The sequence below is a fragment of the Anguilla anguilla genome, chromosome 8 (assembly GCF_013347855.1).
Source record: "Anguilla anguilla isolate fAngAng1 chromosome 8, fAngAng1.pri, whole genome shotgun sequence".
NCBI lineage: Eukaryota > Metazoa > Chordata > Actinopteri > Anguilliformes > Anguillidae > Anguilla > Anguilla anguilla.
In genome coordinates this window covers 32,508,275-32,524,985 of record NC_049208.1, presented here as the reverse complement: position 1 = coordinate 32,524,985, position 16,711 = coordinate 32,508,275, and the positions used below count along the sequence as shown (strand labels likewise).

Below are 16,711 nucleotides of genomic sequence, written 5' to 3'. Positions count from 1 at the left end.
TTATCCTGCTATTTATATATAATAAGGGCCATCATTATTACTACACATAGAACTACAAATACAGGAGTAATCACCATTTACATTGAATACAGCTGCAGGCCTGCATGCTATTTAGCCACTTTTATTTAGACATGCTATGCGTTTTTGACTATATAGGATATTCCTGCTTTGCAACTATATGGCTAGCTAGTCACATGAACAAAATGAGTCTTCCCTGAGAGGTTATTGTGGTGCAAGTGTGGATAAATAGATTTTTATATGTCCTACTGAAAAATTAGTTGAAACTATCCTTGAGTTTTTGCAGGGCTTTCTGGACCTCATGCAAACTGTGAAAAATAGCATGTGCTGACTTCCTGTTGTTGTCTAGAGGTGGGTGTCAAAATTGGCTAGATGCATTTTTATATGAACGTGGTACTGTGACTTATTTGACGTATTATTTATTTGATGTTCTATACTGATTTAAATGTAACATTTATCAACTCAAAAAGCTGTGTATTAAAAGCTGTGAGATATGTAAGCTAGCTAGTATGCATTGCAGTCAGAAAATTAGAAAGTGGGCAAAATTTACGCAGTTGTGAAGATAGTTATGATTTAGAAGAAAACTCATAGAGTCTATACATGCTGGAAGATATTCTGACTGTACATAATTCAAATGTAGAATTTATGCTCAGATGCAGAAAATGTATCATTGATATCCAACCACTGAGATCAATCACAACAGCACTGAAAACTGTTCTTCATGCATCAACAAATTAGACAAATTACAGCACCAGTGCTCACGGTTGTACTTCGGATTTTATTGGTAAAAAAGCGAAAATAAATAACTTTCTTGATTCAAAAGTTCCTTGATGATTCCATGGTTGACATTCCACAGTGGCCAATTTTAGGTTTTTATTTAAGCTCTGAAAGGGCATTAGACCACAGGCCTAACTATTCAACACACGTACAATGTGAAAAAGCAATGGTCCCCCATGTTGCAGATCATTATCCAAGAAACCGACAATAAGCCTAAAATAGGCAGCAAAATATATTTCACAGATTCAGCCAGAGATGTAATGAACTGTGTAGATCTTATCATATAGCACATCTTATCAACTTCTCCTTGAGAAAACAGACAGCATGATGACACTATTTCACGTGAGAAAAAAAAAAAAGAAAATTTCCAAACTGTTCCTTTATCCCACGATTCTGTGTATATTTCACATTCTGCATAAATGTGACATGAAGGACACGAGTGATTTCTTATGTTCTGTTAACATTCATATTGTTATTTACCTTTAGATAATGAAGGATCGAATAAGAATTAAGGTTCTCTTCCACATTTATGAGTGCCACCACACATGAATGCGATACAAGTGTATCATAAAGTAGGATATTTCTCCCCAATAAATAACCTTGTAAAGCTTGTTGCAAATATAATATTGGCAGAAGAATAATTGTATATTACCAGACAACATGTGTGGAAATCTATAGGAGACATTTTCAAAACAATAACACAAACTGTACAAATGTTCACCATGGTGTAAGGCATTTACAAAAGAAGCTTACAGCACATTAACAAACATTATATAAGCCAATTATACAATCAACGTTCACACTGTCTCCAAAGCTTCATGCAAATCAAGAAAAGTGGACTTAATCTTGATTCTCCCTCCATCCCCCCTCCCTTTCCACCCCCCCCACCCAAAACAAAAACAAAAACAAAAAAAACAAAAAACAAAACAAACATCAGGCACTTTTTTCGGATTTGCCTGTGATAGCACACCCGGTTGGTTCCTCCAAGAACTAATGCTTTATTGACTCCCATTTAGCTTCGTGAGCATGCTCCAGTCCTTTCAGTTGAGTGTCCCTGATGTGCGTTTGTTCAGTCGCCCCTCCACCTTTCGGGTGGAGCCTCTCTTCTTTGCAGACAGGCTTCTGCCAACACGGTGGATTCCCGGTGACCTCACCTCGACGGTGTCATCGTCCGGCTGGACGGGGCGGGGGGCGGGGTAGTTGGGCTGGTAGTACTCGGAAGGGTACGCGTGGTAAGGGTCATAAGAGTCGTCCTCCTCCTCTTCGTTTTCAGTGGGGTTGTACGGTTGGTAGGGGTTGGGAGGTGATTGTACTAAGGGAACATCTCGATCAGTTGGGCCACCACCATTTCCACCTTTTAACCACCACCACCGCCACCACCAAGTGTATGGATTGAGTTAGCATGTTAAAAAAGAGAGATCAGAGACATCAAGGCACAGCATTACTGAAGACACCAGAGCACCTGAGAATAAAAGGGGAGGGGCTACGCTGTCAGGGTGCTGAGTGGGTTGACCTATAAGGACATGGGATTAATCATTGCTATTGCAGTCAAAGGCTTTAAAATTAAAGGGCAGCTTTGCTAGGGGATCCATTATGCCAGTGATGCAAACAGTGTGAAGGACCTTCAGTGAACGTGACACAGTAATTCAGTGTGTGAAGAAAGGAGCTAGCTCGGATGAAATGGATCTGGAAAAGCACATCAGTGAGAGTGAGAGGGAATATTAGTGATGGATTCACACGGGTATTGGATGGATGTCAACAGCAGCTCTCGTTCAGGCAGCAGCTGTGTCTGACAGACAGCTGATGATGGGACGTGACGAGCGCTATGTGGCATGGCTTCCTCATAGCAACTCCTCGACTATAGCCCACTGATTTTGTGTGTGTGTGTATGTGTGTGTGTGCATACGTGTGTGTGTGTGTACGTGCGTGTGTCCGTGCCTGAGTGTGCGTGCATGACTGGCACTGGTAGAAAGTCTTTTAGTAGTCATTGCGATATGGTTGTTCGGCTTCAGTTAATAGTTAGTAAGACAAGAGGAGGGTCGAGACAAGAGAGACAGAAAAGACACAAAGCACAGGTCAGTCAGGCAGACAAAATAATACCAAGCTACATGTAACATGACTTACTTTTGCGCCACTTGCAACGACAAACACGACAGGCCTTTCCGGCATTGTGCTGAGGTTTATCCCTCTTTCACCGGGGGAACAAAGGTGAAAAAGGCAGGCACTAGGACCTTGGTGCTCAGGGAGGGCACAAGGCTACATTCAGGAGTGTTTGGCCATTCACACAGTGCTCACATTCAATGGCATTAAGCCATGTTTACACGTCACTATTTTAAGGATGCAGTACAATCCTTTCGAAATCATTTGAACCAAGCAGATTTGTCATCTGCAAGTTTACCAGTGAACAAATGATTGCTTCACATAAAAGTCTGTTCAATAATGTGTCGCGACAAGTGAAATCATTTTGGGCCATTTTTAGCCTCTCATATCCTCAGCTCTGTCAGGATATTTATAAATACATGCACCTTGTTGGCATTTAGAGATATCAATGTGATCTGCAGATATATCAGATATCTTTAAATGCACAAAGTTCTCTAGAAATGAATGAATTTTAGATCCCGGTATGATCACCTTTAAGATATCTCTAAACAAATAGCTGATATCTTTAAATGAACAGGCCAAGGAAGTGATGTCATTATACTGGGATGAAGGAAAGCACATGGAGGAGCCAGGCAAATTGGAAAAACATGCTTGAAATAACATTTTGGTATCTTCATATTTGTATTTTATGATGCTGCAGGAAACAGTAGATACAGTGGAAGCACAGCAGGAGTGAATGTACCAATGCAGCTGAACACAGAATCGACAGCCTGTATACAATCAACATTTGTCCTGAACATTGACTTAACACTGAGATAACTGTGGTCATTGCTGAACTAACCAAACTGTGTGAAGAAAAAAGAAAACTTGCCAAAGTTAACAATAAGCCAAAGACAACAGTGAATGTTGACTGTACACAGGCCAACGATCAGCTGTGCTTTTCATCTGAAAGATTCTCTGACTAGAACTCCCCTGGCTTTTCAAAGGTTGGATGGGATCAATTAAGCATTTTCTCCAGTTTCATAATATCATTAAAAATATTCAGTAAGGAAATTCCAATAAAAGTATCAAATATAAAAAATGATGAAGTAACAAAATGTGTCCCTTCAGTTTTATATGAATAAAATCTATATGAAAAAATATTAATGTATTATATTTTACACTTACATTTTGCTCAGCAGTGCCAAGAAACGTGCTATTTTCCCAAAGAAAAGTTCAGAGTTCAGCTAAATAATGCTCTTTAGACCTTCAAATATATCCACCTGCTTTATATTGAAACAAAAGCCAGCTATAATACAAGAATATCCTCAGTATTTTAATATTTCCCCAATTCAAGGTCACACAGTAACTCAGCAGTGACATATTCTGCAGATGAATGACCGTTTGATGAATGCAAAGTTGATGCTCTTTCACTTCTTTACACATCCACTGTACCTACTGTTATTGCAGCATGTCAAAATACAGCGAGTAGCATAACGATTTGCACAACTGCACAAACACATGACACAATCTACCGTATAGCTGAAAGCAGGGGAACAAAAGATGCAAAGGGCTGAATTCAATCAAAACTTCTATATCTATCTACCTCTGGAAATAATGATTTTACGTCAGATTTTGTCTCATTGTTGCCGACCATACTTAGTAATTAGTAGGCCGGGAAAAATTCTGATTGAACGGAAGGCTGTAAATTCCTATACAAAAGAATGTACAGGGAACGATGAGGAAGTTGAAAACAGATTGTGGTGGTGAGGTGAAGATCAGAGGTTAGGGGTCAGGGGTCACCGGGGAGAGGGATAGTTACCTCCGACATTGAAGCCCATGCAGGAGCTCTGGTCGCAGTACCCGGGGGGCCCAGCAGGGCCGGTGGGGCCAGGGATGCCCGCCCGCCCCGGAGTGCCAGAGTTGCCAGGTCTGCCCGGCTGCCCCTGGTTGCCAGTTCGCCCCTCTCCTGGCAGACCTGTGGAAGGCAGCCACACGTGAATGCCACCAGCACACAGACACTGAAGCACTGAGGCCTGATTTGGCAAACCTTCGCCATGCCCGCCCAGTACCTCTGGGCGTTCTCATTGGCAGGCCAAACATGCTGCAAGTTAAAATGGATACAAATTTAAACAGGTAAGGAATTGGAAATGTTCACTTCAAATTCACTATTTTTAATATCCAGTAAGGTATCCATGTTATAAGACTTAATATCCACCCCATTAGTGCAGAAGAACACCATTAACCAGAGGCATTATTCCACTGCTACAGTATGCACTGACAGTTTGTCAGACTCATGATTCTGTAACACTGTGCCATTAATTAGCTTAGCATTTAGGGGAAGCAACAAGTATAATTTTTAAAGGTACTGTAGAACTGCAGTCTCACACATGCAGATAAATGCAACTCAGAGCAAGCAATTTTCTAAACAATACTCGAACATTTTGGCATACTGTCATCAAAAGTGAAATGTTATACAACAAAGCCAAGGGTGGATTTGAACTTTTAAGTTCCTCTCTTCAACAAAGAGGTTATGTTGACATGCGTTATAATTATCCATAAGTGTGGATCTTCCATGAATATAAAGTCATTGTTACCCATAATTTTTTTCAAGACCACATTGCCCCTCAGCCTGCTTTTACTGATGTCTAATGCTTGAGAGTTGGCAGTTATTCACAACAGACCATTACTATTGTTGTCCTCATCATCCACCTACTGATAGTTATGTGTACCTATATGAGTAAACCTCATATAGGTACGCATAACTATCTAACTAAAGCTAACTTAACCAATCTAACTTAAGATTTAAAAAATAATTTCTGAGATCACCAACTGTGCACCTTAAAGGCTATAAAAAACACAAATATGCGAGTTCATAAATGGCTGTATGTACAGAGCAATGAAACAGCATGCCCGGAAATTATCATATTGCTTATTTGCTTAACAGATGTCCCTATTCTGAGTGATTAACACAGCAGGCATTTTGTTTTGCATATTTTCCTTTCACACAGCTGATTATTCACAAATGCCATCCAGTTTATGCATCTTGCTGAAAGGGCTCTGTTACTGACGTGGTGCCGATGCCATGAGGTGCCACTCTTACCTGGGGGCCCTGGAGGGCCTCTGGGGCCCTGGATGCCCACCCCTGCGATCCCCTTTTCTCCCTTCTCTCCCGGGAACCCTGTCCAGACACACAACCGCATCACGATCACAAAAGAATACGCAAGGGAGTGCAGGGGCAATTTTCAACCATGCCGATCAAAATTACAGTGCAGTTCCCCAAAAAGTGGGAAATTGGAATTAGAGAGGTGTTGGTCCTCCTTAAGTATACAATATGAAAGTAGCTTTTGTGTCATACCTTTCCAGTATTTAAACATAAGAGGTTATCACCATTACATAAGAACAAGAAGAGCACATTTCAGTGTCAATAGGCTTGTTACAAAATACCAAGACACGTTGACATAAGTTTTGTCAGTCCACATGACCAAAATAAAAATCAACAGTGATCTTTTTTGAAAAACCCCAAGAAAAGTCCAAAGCATTAAAGAATACAGGACTTCATATTTGTTTATCCGATGAATAGATGATTTGTGATGAATATAAGCAAGATAAATACAAATCTTACAAACGTGACTACTGAAGTACCTCAAATAAGACACAAAGGAAACAAAAATATGTGCTCAGGAATTTATGCTCAGGTGCATAAACTATGAAAAAAAAACGAAACAAAAAAAAAACGGCCACAATGATTTTCTAATCCCACTCATCAATGTGAAATAAGTAACAATGCAGCAAATTTGAAGTGTTGATGCATCTCCATGCATCAACATAACATAGTACCTACCGTGATGCCCAGTTATGCTACTTACGTAAACGCCCACAGCATATAATAGGTTCACACAGTCTGAGCATGCAGCACCCAGATATGGCTCATGTTGATAATGTCACACAAGCAGAGAGCACTGCATAGTTCTGCAGCCTTGGGCCTGGCATGCCGTACCTCTCTCTCCTGGCTGCCCATTCTCCCCATTGCCCCCAGGGAACCCTGGCCTGCCTGGTGGGCCCTGCTCTCCCTGGGGCCCAGCAGACCCCTGCCGCCCTGGCTCCCCCGGGGGTCCGGGCGCGGAGCGCACAATGGCTTGCCGAACGGGGACGTGGGTGAGGATCGAGTTGTAGCGAGACATGTGACCTGTGGGAGACATGAGTCTCATTGTAGGAAGTGCAGGGAAATAGACACTCCTCTCAACTCAAAGCCATTTCCATTGGTCAGTATGTTAACCCAGTTATCATGAAACTGAAAAAGAATGTAAATGCAGAGAACATACAGTGCCATGAAGAAGTATTCCTGATTTTCTCTATTATTGCATATTTGTCACACTGAATGGTTTCAGGTCTTCAGACAAGATGTAATATTAGACAAAGGGAACCTGAGTAAACACAAAACATATTTTGAAAATGACTACTTCATTTTCTTTTCAAACACCCATATCACCCAAGTAATTACCCCCTTAGACTTAATAACTGGTTGCACCGCCTTTAGCAGCACTAATTGCAATCAAACACTTCTTATAATTTCTTTCACATCACTGAGGATGAATTTTAGCCCATTCTTCTTTGAGAACTTCTTTAATTCAGACAAACTGGTCAGTTTTCCAGCATGAACTGCTTGTTTTAAGTCTTGGCGCAGCATCTCTATTGGGTCCAAGCCAGGACATTCACAGGGCTACTCCAGAACCTTAATATTGTTTCCTTTCAACCATTTAGATGAAGAACCTACAGTTCTCTGAATGTTCTTCCGCGATCTTTTGTAAATAATGAGTTGTAGTTACACCCTTGGGAGAAATTTTGGCAGGCCGACCACTCCTAGGAAGATTCACCACTGTTCCACGTGTTCTGCATTTGGAGGTAATGGCTCTCACTGTGGTTCAGTGGACTCCCAGAGCCTTAGACATGGCTTTGTAACCCTTTACAGACCGATACATTTCAATAACTTTTTTACTCTTCTCTCCCGGGATTTCCTTTGATCGTGGCATAGTGTGCTTGTAGAAACTTTGGGGTGACTACTTCAATCTGATGGTGAGGTTCAATATCAGTGAGGTTTAGATTCAGCAGGACTGGTTGCAATCAAGCCTAGCTGTGTTCAATCAGCCAAATCTAATTATCAATTAAACTGGGTTAATTGTTGATTGAATAACTAAGGGGGAAATTACTTTTTCACATGGGTGATATGGGTGTTTGATAACTTTTCTCATTAAATAAATGAAATAATTTTTAAAATGTGTTTTGTGTTTCCCCATTATAAAATTTTGCCTCAAGATCTGAAACCATTCGGTGTGACAAATAAACATTAATAGAGGAAATCAGGAAGGGGTAAAATACTTCTTCATAACACTGTAAGAAAACTAGTGGCTCATCCAATGTACCACACACATAATAATGTCACTCATGAACATTCACATGCATATCAAGTGTTTTACGCACACACACACACACACACACAAACAAGCATGCACACACTTCCACACACATGCATAAGCAGTGCACCAGGGAAACTCACTCTGAATCAGTTGTTCACAGACTTGACGGGCGATTTCTTGGACGGCAGTTTGGGATTGCATGTCACCCTTCAAGACAAACACCGTGTGAGGGACTGCACTCACTGCTGACAGTGAGGATTAATGAACTGCCCAGTGCAGGCCAATATAAACTCTAATCTACCATTACCCATGAGCCATCACCTCTCACAGAGAGTCAGCTAATTAGTGCTTGTGGGTGAAGAGGCAGTGTCATATCATAGCATAATCCATTGCAATATAATTGCACTGTCAGAATGATCCGAATTTAAAAGCGTGTTCATTCACATGTGCAGATATGCAATCTTTAACAAAGGGTATGTGGGGTTATGAGACCCACAATGGAGTCGGGAACTCTGAAGGATTTCCATAAAAAGCACTGACAATTTTACATTGTAAAGTTGCCATAGAATCTCTTCAAACCTAACTTCACATAAAATTCCACTTTCACAACCTGAAGGTAGAGATTTTACCCTGAAGATTTCAGATTTTACGCCCAAGAAATTCATTCTTTTTTTTATTCTTTTGGCCAAACTTACTCGTTCACCCTTCTCTCCTCTGCCACCAGGAGGGCCCTGTAAAAAAGAAAAAGCAGAAAAATGTACTATCACTATAAACACAGAAGAAAGAGGTGATATTGGAAAGTGGTACGCTATTTACAGATACATTCCTTTTTTTTGGTTTTCTGCACCTGTTCAAACCAATCAGAATAGGGAGAACGGCTTTGGAGACCGACTCTTCGTAAAAACACTGAGAGACTGCATGTACAGTATAACTGCGCTAATGTTCTGGAATCTCACAGTCTATGCAGAAATTTCAGCTGTTCAGACAATGCTAGAAATCACAGGAGCGATCGGAACACCGTCACTGTCACATAACACATATGGATCTGCAAGCTCAGAGCTGGGAACACACGTGAAAGCAGAACACAGCAAGACAGGACCGGGCTCAGACACCAGCTCAGAGTGCCAGGGAGCTGGGCCAGGCAGATGAACTAACCTCTGCTCTAGCCACCGTATTGTGCAATCAGAGTGCAATGACATGGATGTGATCAGGGTTCCTGGACTTACCGGCGGACCTTGATTACCGAGTGACCCCGGGGGTCCGGTCTGCCCTGGGGACCCTGGAGCTCCAGGGGTGCCCTGTTGGGAGATGAAAGATGGTTTAGGGCTTCATTCTGCTCTTCCACAAGCCTGTCTGTGGTACACAGGCTGACCAGAGGAGATACAGCCACACTCTCTGTTTCCCTGTGGCAAACACAATTATCTACAGACATTTGCAGATTCAGTGAGCCCTAACTCAGAAAATTTAAATTTTCATCATCCCTTCGAAAATGCATATAGAGTAAATTCAGCTATCAAATAACAAGCATACAGTGACACCTTTTATCAGTGTTGCAGGAAAAGTATCAGTAAAGGTTTTACTGCATGAGTGGTCCTGTTTCAATGATCCTGTATTTATATAGTAATCCTGCTACAATATTTGCTAGCTGAGTAGCCTTATTCTGCCTGTTCTAAGCCTTCAGCACTCAGACCTCCACAGGCGATCTCCGATACTCACAATGGTTCCTGATGGACCTTGCCGTCCCTGGGGGCCGTCTTTCCCAGGCAGTCCCTGCAGAACAGGATCATGGGAAACATATTTACAAGGAACTCACAAAAGTCCAATCTAAAAGTTCTGCTACAAGCTCATGTCATCCTAATCAAGAACAAAAACAAACTTTTCCAAAAGAATTTCCTCCAGTTTAATTCAGTGCACTAAAAGCAAGCTAGAGCGTATTAAAGAGCCTCTTTTACATTCTATGCAGCTCAACATTGAACAAAACCAAGTTAGGATAAAAATTTAAGAAAAAGCCCCAGACCTTTAAACCTAATCTACTGTAGCTGGGCTATCTTAGAACACTGAGAAAGAAAACAGCTATTCCAGTCTCTGGGCTGATAAAAGAGAGATGGATCACTCCCAGAGAATTCCTTAGCCCTCGTGGCATAGCAAGCATAGCCTTTATCTGATATTTCAGATTTATTTATTCCTTTCTGGTGATAGACCATAAAATACTGTAGCATAGCGGATCTGAGAAGGGAATGCCTGAAGCCTGAACCTGCCAATTTGAACTAAACCAAATAAACTTGCGGTACCCTATCATTCATCCATGTGACCATCAACAGGCAGACTAGAGACTAGAATCACATTAAAAGTGAGCTTATCTCAATTATCTCAGACTAACAGCGTTTATTCATTCGATCTAACCGTTTCGCGTTTGCCGTGGGCTAATCTCATCAGCGGTGCATTTAGCAGACACGTCTCAGCGCCGTGGCAGGCTCTACGACTGAGGTGAGGCTAATCTGAGCCTCGTCCCGCGCAAGCATGCTCTTTGCGCCCGTAGACTAATGATATACTAGTCTGAAGAGCCATCTTGATAAAAGGCAGAGCAAAGCACGCACTCCACACCATTCAGCTGTGTAGTGGGTCGTGGTCTTTTGGGGCCGCCTGCGATAATGACACAGCCCGTCCCATGTGGCGGGAAGCAGAGGGTGACCCTGATCCATTTGGATGCGGCACAGTGGAGGAGGTGCATAACACCACTAAATGCAGCCATGAAAGCCTGTAGCATCTCACACACCACTGAGGACGGAAGGGTTCCTTTGAGGAGATTGAGCCTGGTGAAACACCCACGAGCCACTAAATATAAACACCATACATCACTGCATTTATCCACATCACAGTCCAAATGAACCCAAAGACATTCTGAACACTTCTGATAGGCACATATGAAACTTCTAATTTGTTTCATTTGCTCATCTGAACATCTATTTTTGATGAAGAAAACAGCACGGCCCATCTGCCCTTAACCTTTGATAACACGTGTTAAGGCTGTAGTAGTCTTTTCATGGTTTCACGGTGGTGCAGTGGGTAGCACTGTCGCCTCACAGCAAGAAGGTCGAATCCGGCCCGGGCCTTTCTGTGTGGAGTTTGCATGTTACGTGTCCGCGTGGGTTTCCTCCCGGTACTCTGGTCTCCCTCCCACAGTCCAAAGACATGCAGGTAGGCTAAATGGAGACTCCAAATAGTCCATAGCCTAAATGGAGACCCTAACTTGTCCATAAGTTAAATAGAGACTCTAAATTGCCCACACAGTAGGTGTGAGTGAATGATGTGTGTGCCCTGTGATAGACCGGTGGCCTGTCCAGGGTGTATTCCTGTCTCTCACCCAATGCACGCTGGGATAGGCTCCAGCACCCCCCACGACCCTGCCCAGGATAAGTGGGTATAGATAATGAATGGATGGGTAGTCTTTTCATATTGCGAAACACAGATTTTGCGGCACAGATTCTGTGCTGAGCAAAATTTAAATTGATGAAGGATTCATGAAAACCTTTCCCTAAAAAGAATGAATTGCTGAGCTGAAATTTACATCTAAATCGTTTTGCAGGAAATTCAAAGTGATAGAAGAAAGTAAGAAATATAATTTGCATAATAAGATTGGAAAGAAAGCTCTTGCATCGACTGCCTTTTGGGATCAGACAAACATTCATCTTTCCAAACTGGGGCCACTTTATTAACGGTGTCTTACCCTCTGTCCCGCAGGCCCATCCCGGCCTGGTGTCCCAGCAGGTCCAGGGACACCCTAAAGAAAAACAAACAAAAACAAAAAAACAAAGGCAACTCAATTAAACAATTAACTTGTGGGAGAATAAGTATCCCAGTCATATATTTTCTGTGGTACACAATGACAGATATTCAGGTATATTAAAAGGCTTCCCAATCTTCCCCAGGATGACAGGTTTCTTGTGATCTGTTTTTCTAGCTGCATCCAACACAAGTTCATAGAAATGGAAGGGGGCTGGGAGGTGATGCTGAGTCTGGGTGGCACAGAGACGCTGAGACAGGCACCATCTCACCCTGCTTAGCGCCGTCTCTGGTGCCAACCGGGGTGTCAATTTCTCCAATTAGCCAGCCGCCTCAGATATGCAGCTCTCTCTCTTTCTCTCTCTGTCTCCCTCTCTCTTTCTTTCCCTCTCTCTCACTCTCTCTCTCTCTCTCTATCTCTTTCCCTCTGTCTCTCTATCTCTCTTTTTCTCTGACAGGATTCCACCACCTACCGCGGAGTTCAGGCTCTCTAATTAAAGAGGCGTCTCACATCAGACGTGAAGGTATTCGGAATGACACATTTGCGAATGCAATTTTACAACATTCAATCCAGTGTGGGAGGTGACAAAACTTAATCAAGCTGTCCCCGTTGCATGTGACATCCACCCAGTAAAATGTTTAACAGTTCATTTGCACCAGTGCTTCAGTGATGCTGCGTGTTTGCTTGTTGGTCTAGGAATGCTGTTAGCCAGGTCTGGCACGATTGCTCATATTAATTACGCTTGATCCCTCTTAAACTCACATAAACTCTGCTAAATTAAATTAACAGAGTTAGTTTAATGAGAAGTTGACTGTGTACAGCAAAACGTCCAGTGTTAATTCAACTGTACCACATAACATTTGGTCCCCAACCCTATCTGTTAGAGTTGAATTAACACTGGTAGAGTTGAATTGACACTGGAAGTTTTACCGTGTGCGCTGATGTAAATACCAAACCACAGAGGTGAAGCACTGTTATATTTGGCTGCAGACGATCAAAAACCACAAGTGTGCTTTACCTGCAGTCCAGGAGGGCCAGCTTCACCCTTCTCTCCTTTCTCCCCAGGTGCTCCCTGAAAGAGACGCCCAATTAATTACCCCCATCTTCCGCAAAAAGGTCACCCTTCTGGCCCCTGCGCCTGTTGCCACAGCACAAAACAGTTCTGGTGGGTGGCTCTCACGACCCCCACACCATATCATGACCCCCCACGTACTGTATTCCACTTAAGCAGTGAAGCAACTATCAGCACCAATTTACATGGAGCGATTCCTACTGCCGCTGTGCACTTACTGCCGCTTTAACAATCTATTAGGCAGGGGCAACCTGTCTCCCTTCCTTTAAGGGCTATAATTTCACAACAGTCTCTTGAAAAAGTGATTGGTAATTATATGCAATAGAGCTTTGAACTTGGACGGTCTAAGTGACAAAACATTTACAAGACCGTTAAAGTGGAGAAGGGAGTATCAACTTTAATGAGCTGCGCTGCCTTTCATCAGAATTTTGTGAAATAAAAACAGCGAAACCTGTGTGGCCTTATATAATTCTTCCCCATTTCACATGTGCACCAATAAGTTCTTTTTTACAGTGTATCTACACTTCTGTGCAGCTGACCTTTAAGTCCTTGCTGTTCTGGAACACAGAGACACTCTGTTTCCAGCATAGACACTAAACACTCACTCACACTGAAGCAACCACATACAATTGACATTGCTTTGTAGCGAGGGCGTAAGACAAGACAGCACTGTCCTTATGTTGAATGCTGACATGTATGAATGCTATGCATTGGGCAGAATGTAAACATGTAAAGTGTGGACTGATATGTGTGACATCAGCATCATGCCCTGGGTGTACGGGGGGCCATGAGCAAGACCCTTACCGGCGGCCCCTGAATGGATAGTCCGCTGGGGCCCTGGGGGCCCGGGGGGCCCTGAGGTCCTGGCGCACCGATCTCTCCTGCCGGACCCTGGGGCCCCTATTAGACAAGCGAGAAAAGATCATCCAGCGGGGGCTACATTAACGGCATCACGGCCGCAGTAAAAACACCCATCGAGCTCTGCTCTCAGAGCCGCCATCAGCATCGACCGCGTTCCCTCTCCCAGCCTAAAAGGCTTTCTGTCGTGCGCTCGGCGGCGAAGGCGAGCGTTTGTGAATCTGCGCGGCGTGCCGGAGCTGCAGTCTGGGGCTGCCGTCGATCCCCACGGGCGAGCTACAGACACCGCTCCCATTTCACGCACGCGGTCACGTCCTCGGTAAATACACCGCATAATCCATCAGGACGAAAACAAGCAGTGGGAGACATCTATATGCGCACTGCGTGGAGGCATGCGGAGGAAATGTAATTACAGGGCAGGTTTCTCGCTTATAACAATGTTATAAGACGAAAAATAACCCTAACCGGGTCATTTCCAAGACACTAAACACTCTGGCTGTGTTTAAAAGAATAAATCTTTGTCAGTGTGGACCCTGGGAATTATATTATATTAATATATAATTATAGGAGGCTGTACATATGAAAAGATTTTTCTTACTTTTGTTCTTGGGCCAATAGAAAGATTTACACAGCAGCAGAAAAACCACGATGTGCTCCAAAGATAATATCCTGTAGATACGCATACGTGTCTTTGTAATTCTCAACAGTCTTTCTTTGAACAGGTGTCTCTCTGCCCTTTTGAACCTCCTGGGTGTCGCTGGGGTGCGGGTTGTGGGTGGCCCCTGTGTGTGCACAGACAAATTTAGCATGAGCACTGAGAGGCTGGGGGTACTTTACCACATGGCCTGGTTCCCCTCGATCCCCTCTGGCACCTCTGATTCCCGGTCCGCCCTGCGATTTGGAGACACGCGCAGCGGACGGTCAGAGACGCGTGCTTATTCACAGCAAACATCAGCATTCTGCCCCGTTCAAGATCCTGACACATATCTACAGTCTACAGGATGGTATCTACAGTGATAATACCATCATTGCACAATAATCAGCATTCAAGGAAAGACAATTGTTCAGACATTTTGTATTAATGACAGAACACCACTTACAACAGAACACTGCTACACAAATGGAACACTGGTGGGAAAAATCAGTACATACAGCCACTTCCTCAGGGATGTGTCAATCAGCAAAAATAACCAATAGCTGCGGGCTATGACCTTTGCAAGTTCCTGCACCCGCTGCTGCAGGCGGCTGTGCGTACAGTAATTACCCCAATAGCCCTGCTTCCTGCTACCAGGTAGGCTTTAATTACAGCCCCATAGGGGTTGAGCACTAGCCTAATTGTTCTCAAGCTCAGTTGCAGACCCTCGGGCGTTTAAGAGACAGTATCATAAAAATTCTACATTGACCATAAAGAAAATGTTTTTGTGAAAACGGCGCCAGAGCAAAGCCATCCTTTGAATGAACAACAAATGGCAATCTGGCACAATATACACAAAGCGGTGCCAGATACTTATCAATCAAACTTCATTTTATGGCACCCTTCAAAAGAGGAATTGTCTCAGGGTGCAAACGCATCAATTATTGCGGCGCTCACGTGTAATTTTATGCAAATGTTCCAGAACATGAATACGTACAATTACATTTCAATCAGGAAACTCTTGTAAAGTATGAAGACCTTCATTAGCCTTTGACATGTTAGTTCTAAACAACCGTATTATTGTGACCCTGCCCTTGGGGCACCTGCCAATCAGAAGGCATATCTGAACAGATGGCAGCTTAACACAAGCAACCATCCAATAAAAGACCCCTCTCCCCTGGAAGCACAGCTGCTACAGGGAGCCAAGAAGCAGGTATAAACGGAGAGAAAGTGGAATATGTGAAACAGTCGGGGGAACAAGAACTCAGGCAAAAAAAAGAAACTAATTAGGATGACAAATTATAGTGAAAGCAGTCCGCAGTCGCTTGCACTACCAGCAAGCAACTGCAGGGGGCTCAACAAGGTGGAATCAATAATCAATTATTGTTATTAATCAAGAAAGGCTCTGGATCTGGGCAGGAGGCCAGATGTGGCTGTCATCAGATCCACATTTGTCTTGGAAAATCTATATTCCATTTCAGCAGTGGCTATGTCTAAAAATGTTGAGCAGGGACAGTTTCAAAGACCGACTGGGAGTAGTGGAGGGGCTGTCAGACTGTCACGCAGAGTGGGGAAGAGTTAGCCAATTGCCTGCTGTTAGCCAATTACCTCAATGTCTTTCTTTTGGTGGGATAAAAATCTTCAGGAGCCTGAAAATGCTCTTCCCAGACAATATCTTAGTGCATTTCCTTTTGTGCCTCCAATGAAGCGCCATTAAACTCACCAGCGCTGCCCGTACCCACCCACTGGTACTGAGGAATCTGGCTCCACGGTGTCAAGCACATGCACCAGAAATTTCCTTAAAACACTACCAGTATTTCATTGCCCTGAGACCTCAGGGGAGATATCCATCGGTGCATTCTCTTGTTTCCGCACCTCTGATGGAACACTCACAAATGCATCTCTACTGCTAACTGGCGGTAGGGCACAGTGGCTGATTGGGCAAAGGATTATGGGTAGTTCATCATTCATGCTGTGTACTCTCTCAGTGTGCTCTCAGAAGACAAACTCTGGGCAGCACTATCGGCGGTACGACATCTTTTCAGTATTTAATTTATACATACCCCGAGGCA

At 43.3% G+C, this 16,711-nt stretch overlaps 1 protein-coding gene across 4 annotated transcripts in view; it reads right to left on the bottom strand.

Annotated features, from left to right (window-relative positions):
- Nucleotides 1-776: 776 nt before the first annotated feature.
- LOC118233805 (collagen alpha-1(XIV) chain-like) overlaps nt 777-16,711 on the bottom strand; it is a 73,121-nt gene continuing 57,186 nt past the window's right edge. For 3 of the 4 annotated variants that reach the window (XM_035429778.1, XM_035429779.1, XM_035429782.1), the window contains 12 exons: nt 14,843-14,896; nt 13,952-14,047; nt 13,094-13,147; nt 12,019-12,072; nt 10,008-10,061; nt 9,518-9,589; nt 8,987-9,022; nt 8,432-8,498; nt 6,875-7,063; nt 5,978-6,055; nt 4,697-4,852; nt 777-2,149 (listed from right to left, as the gene is read on the bottom strand). In XM_035429778.1, coding sequence (XP_035285669.1) covers nt 1,836-2,149; nt 4,697-4,852; nt 5,978-6,055; nt 6,875-7,063; nt 8,432-8,498; nt 8,987-9,022; nt 9,518-9,589; nt 10,008-10,061; nt 12,019-12,072; nt 13,094-13,147; nt 13,952-14,047; nt 14,843-14,896 — 1,224 coding nt within the window. In that variant the 3' untranslated portion in view covers nt 777-1,835. Of the gene's footprint in view, nt 2,802-4,696; nt 4,853-5,977; nt 6,056-6,874; nt 7,064-8,431; nt 8,499-8,986; nt 9,023-9,517; nt 9,590-10,007; nt 10,062-12,018; nt 12,073-13,093; nt 13,148-13,951; nt 14,048-14,842; nt 14,897-16,711 lie in introns of all 4 variants that reach the window. The other variant, XM_035429781.1, reaches the window with a different exon arrangement.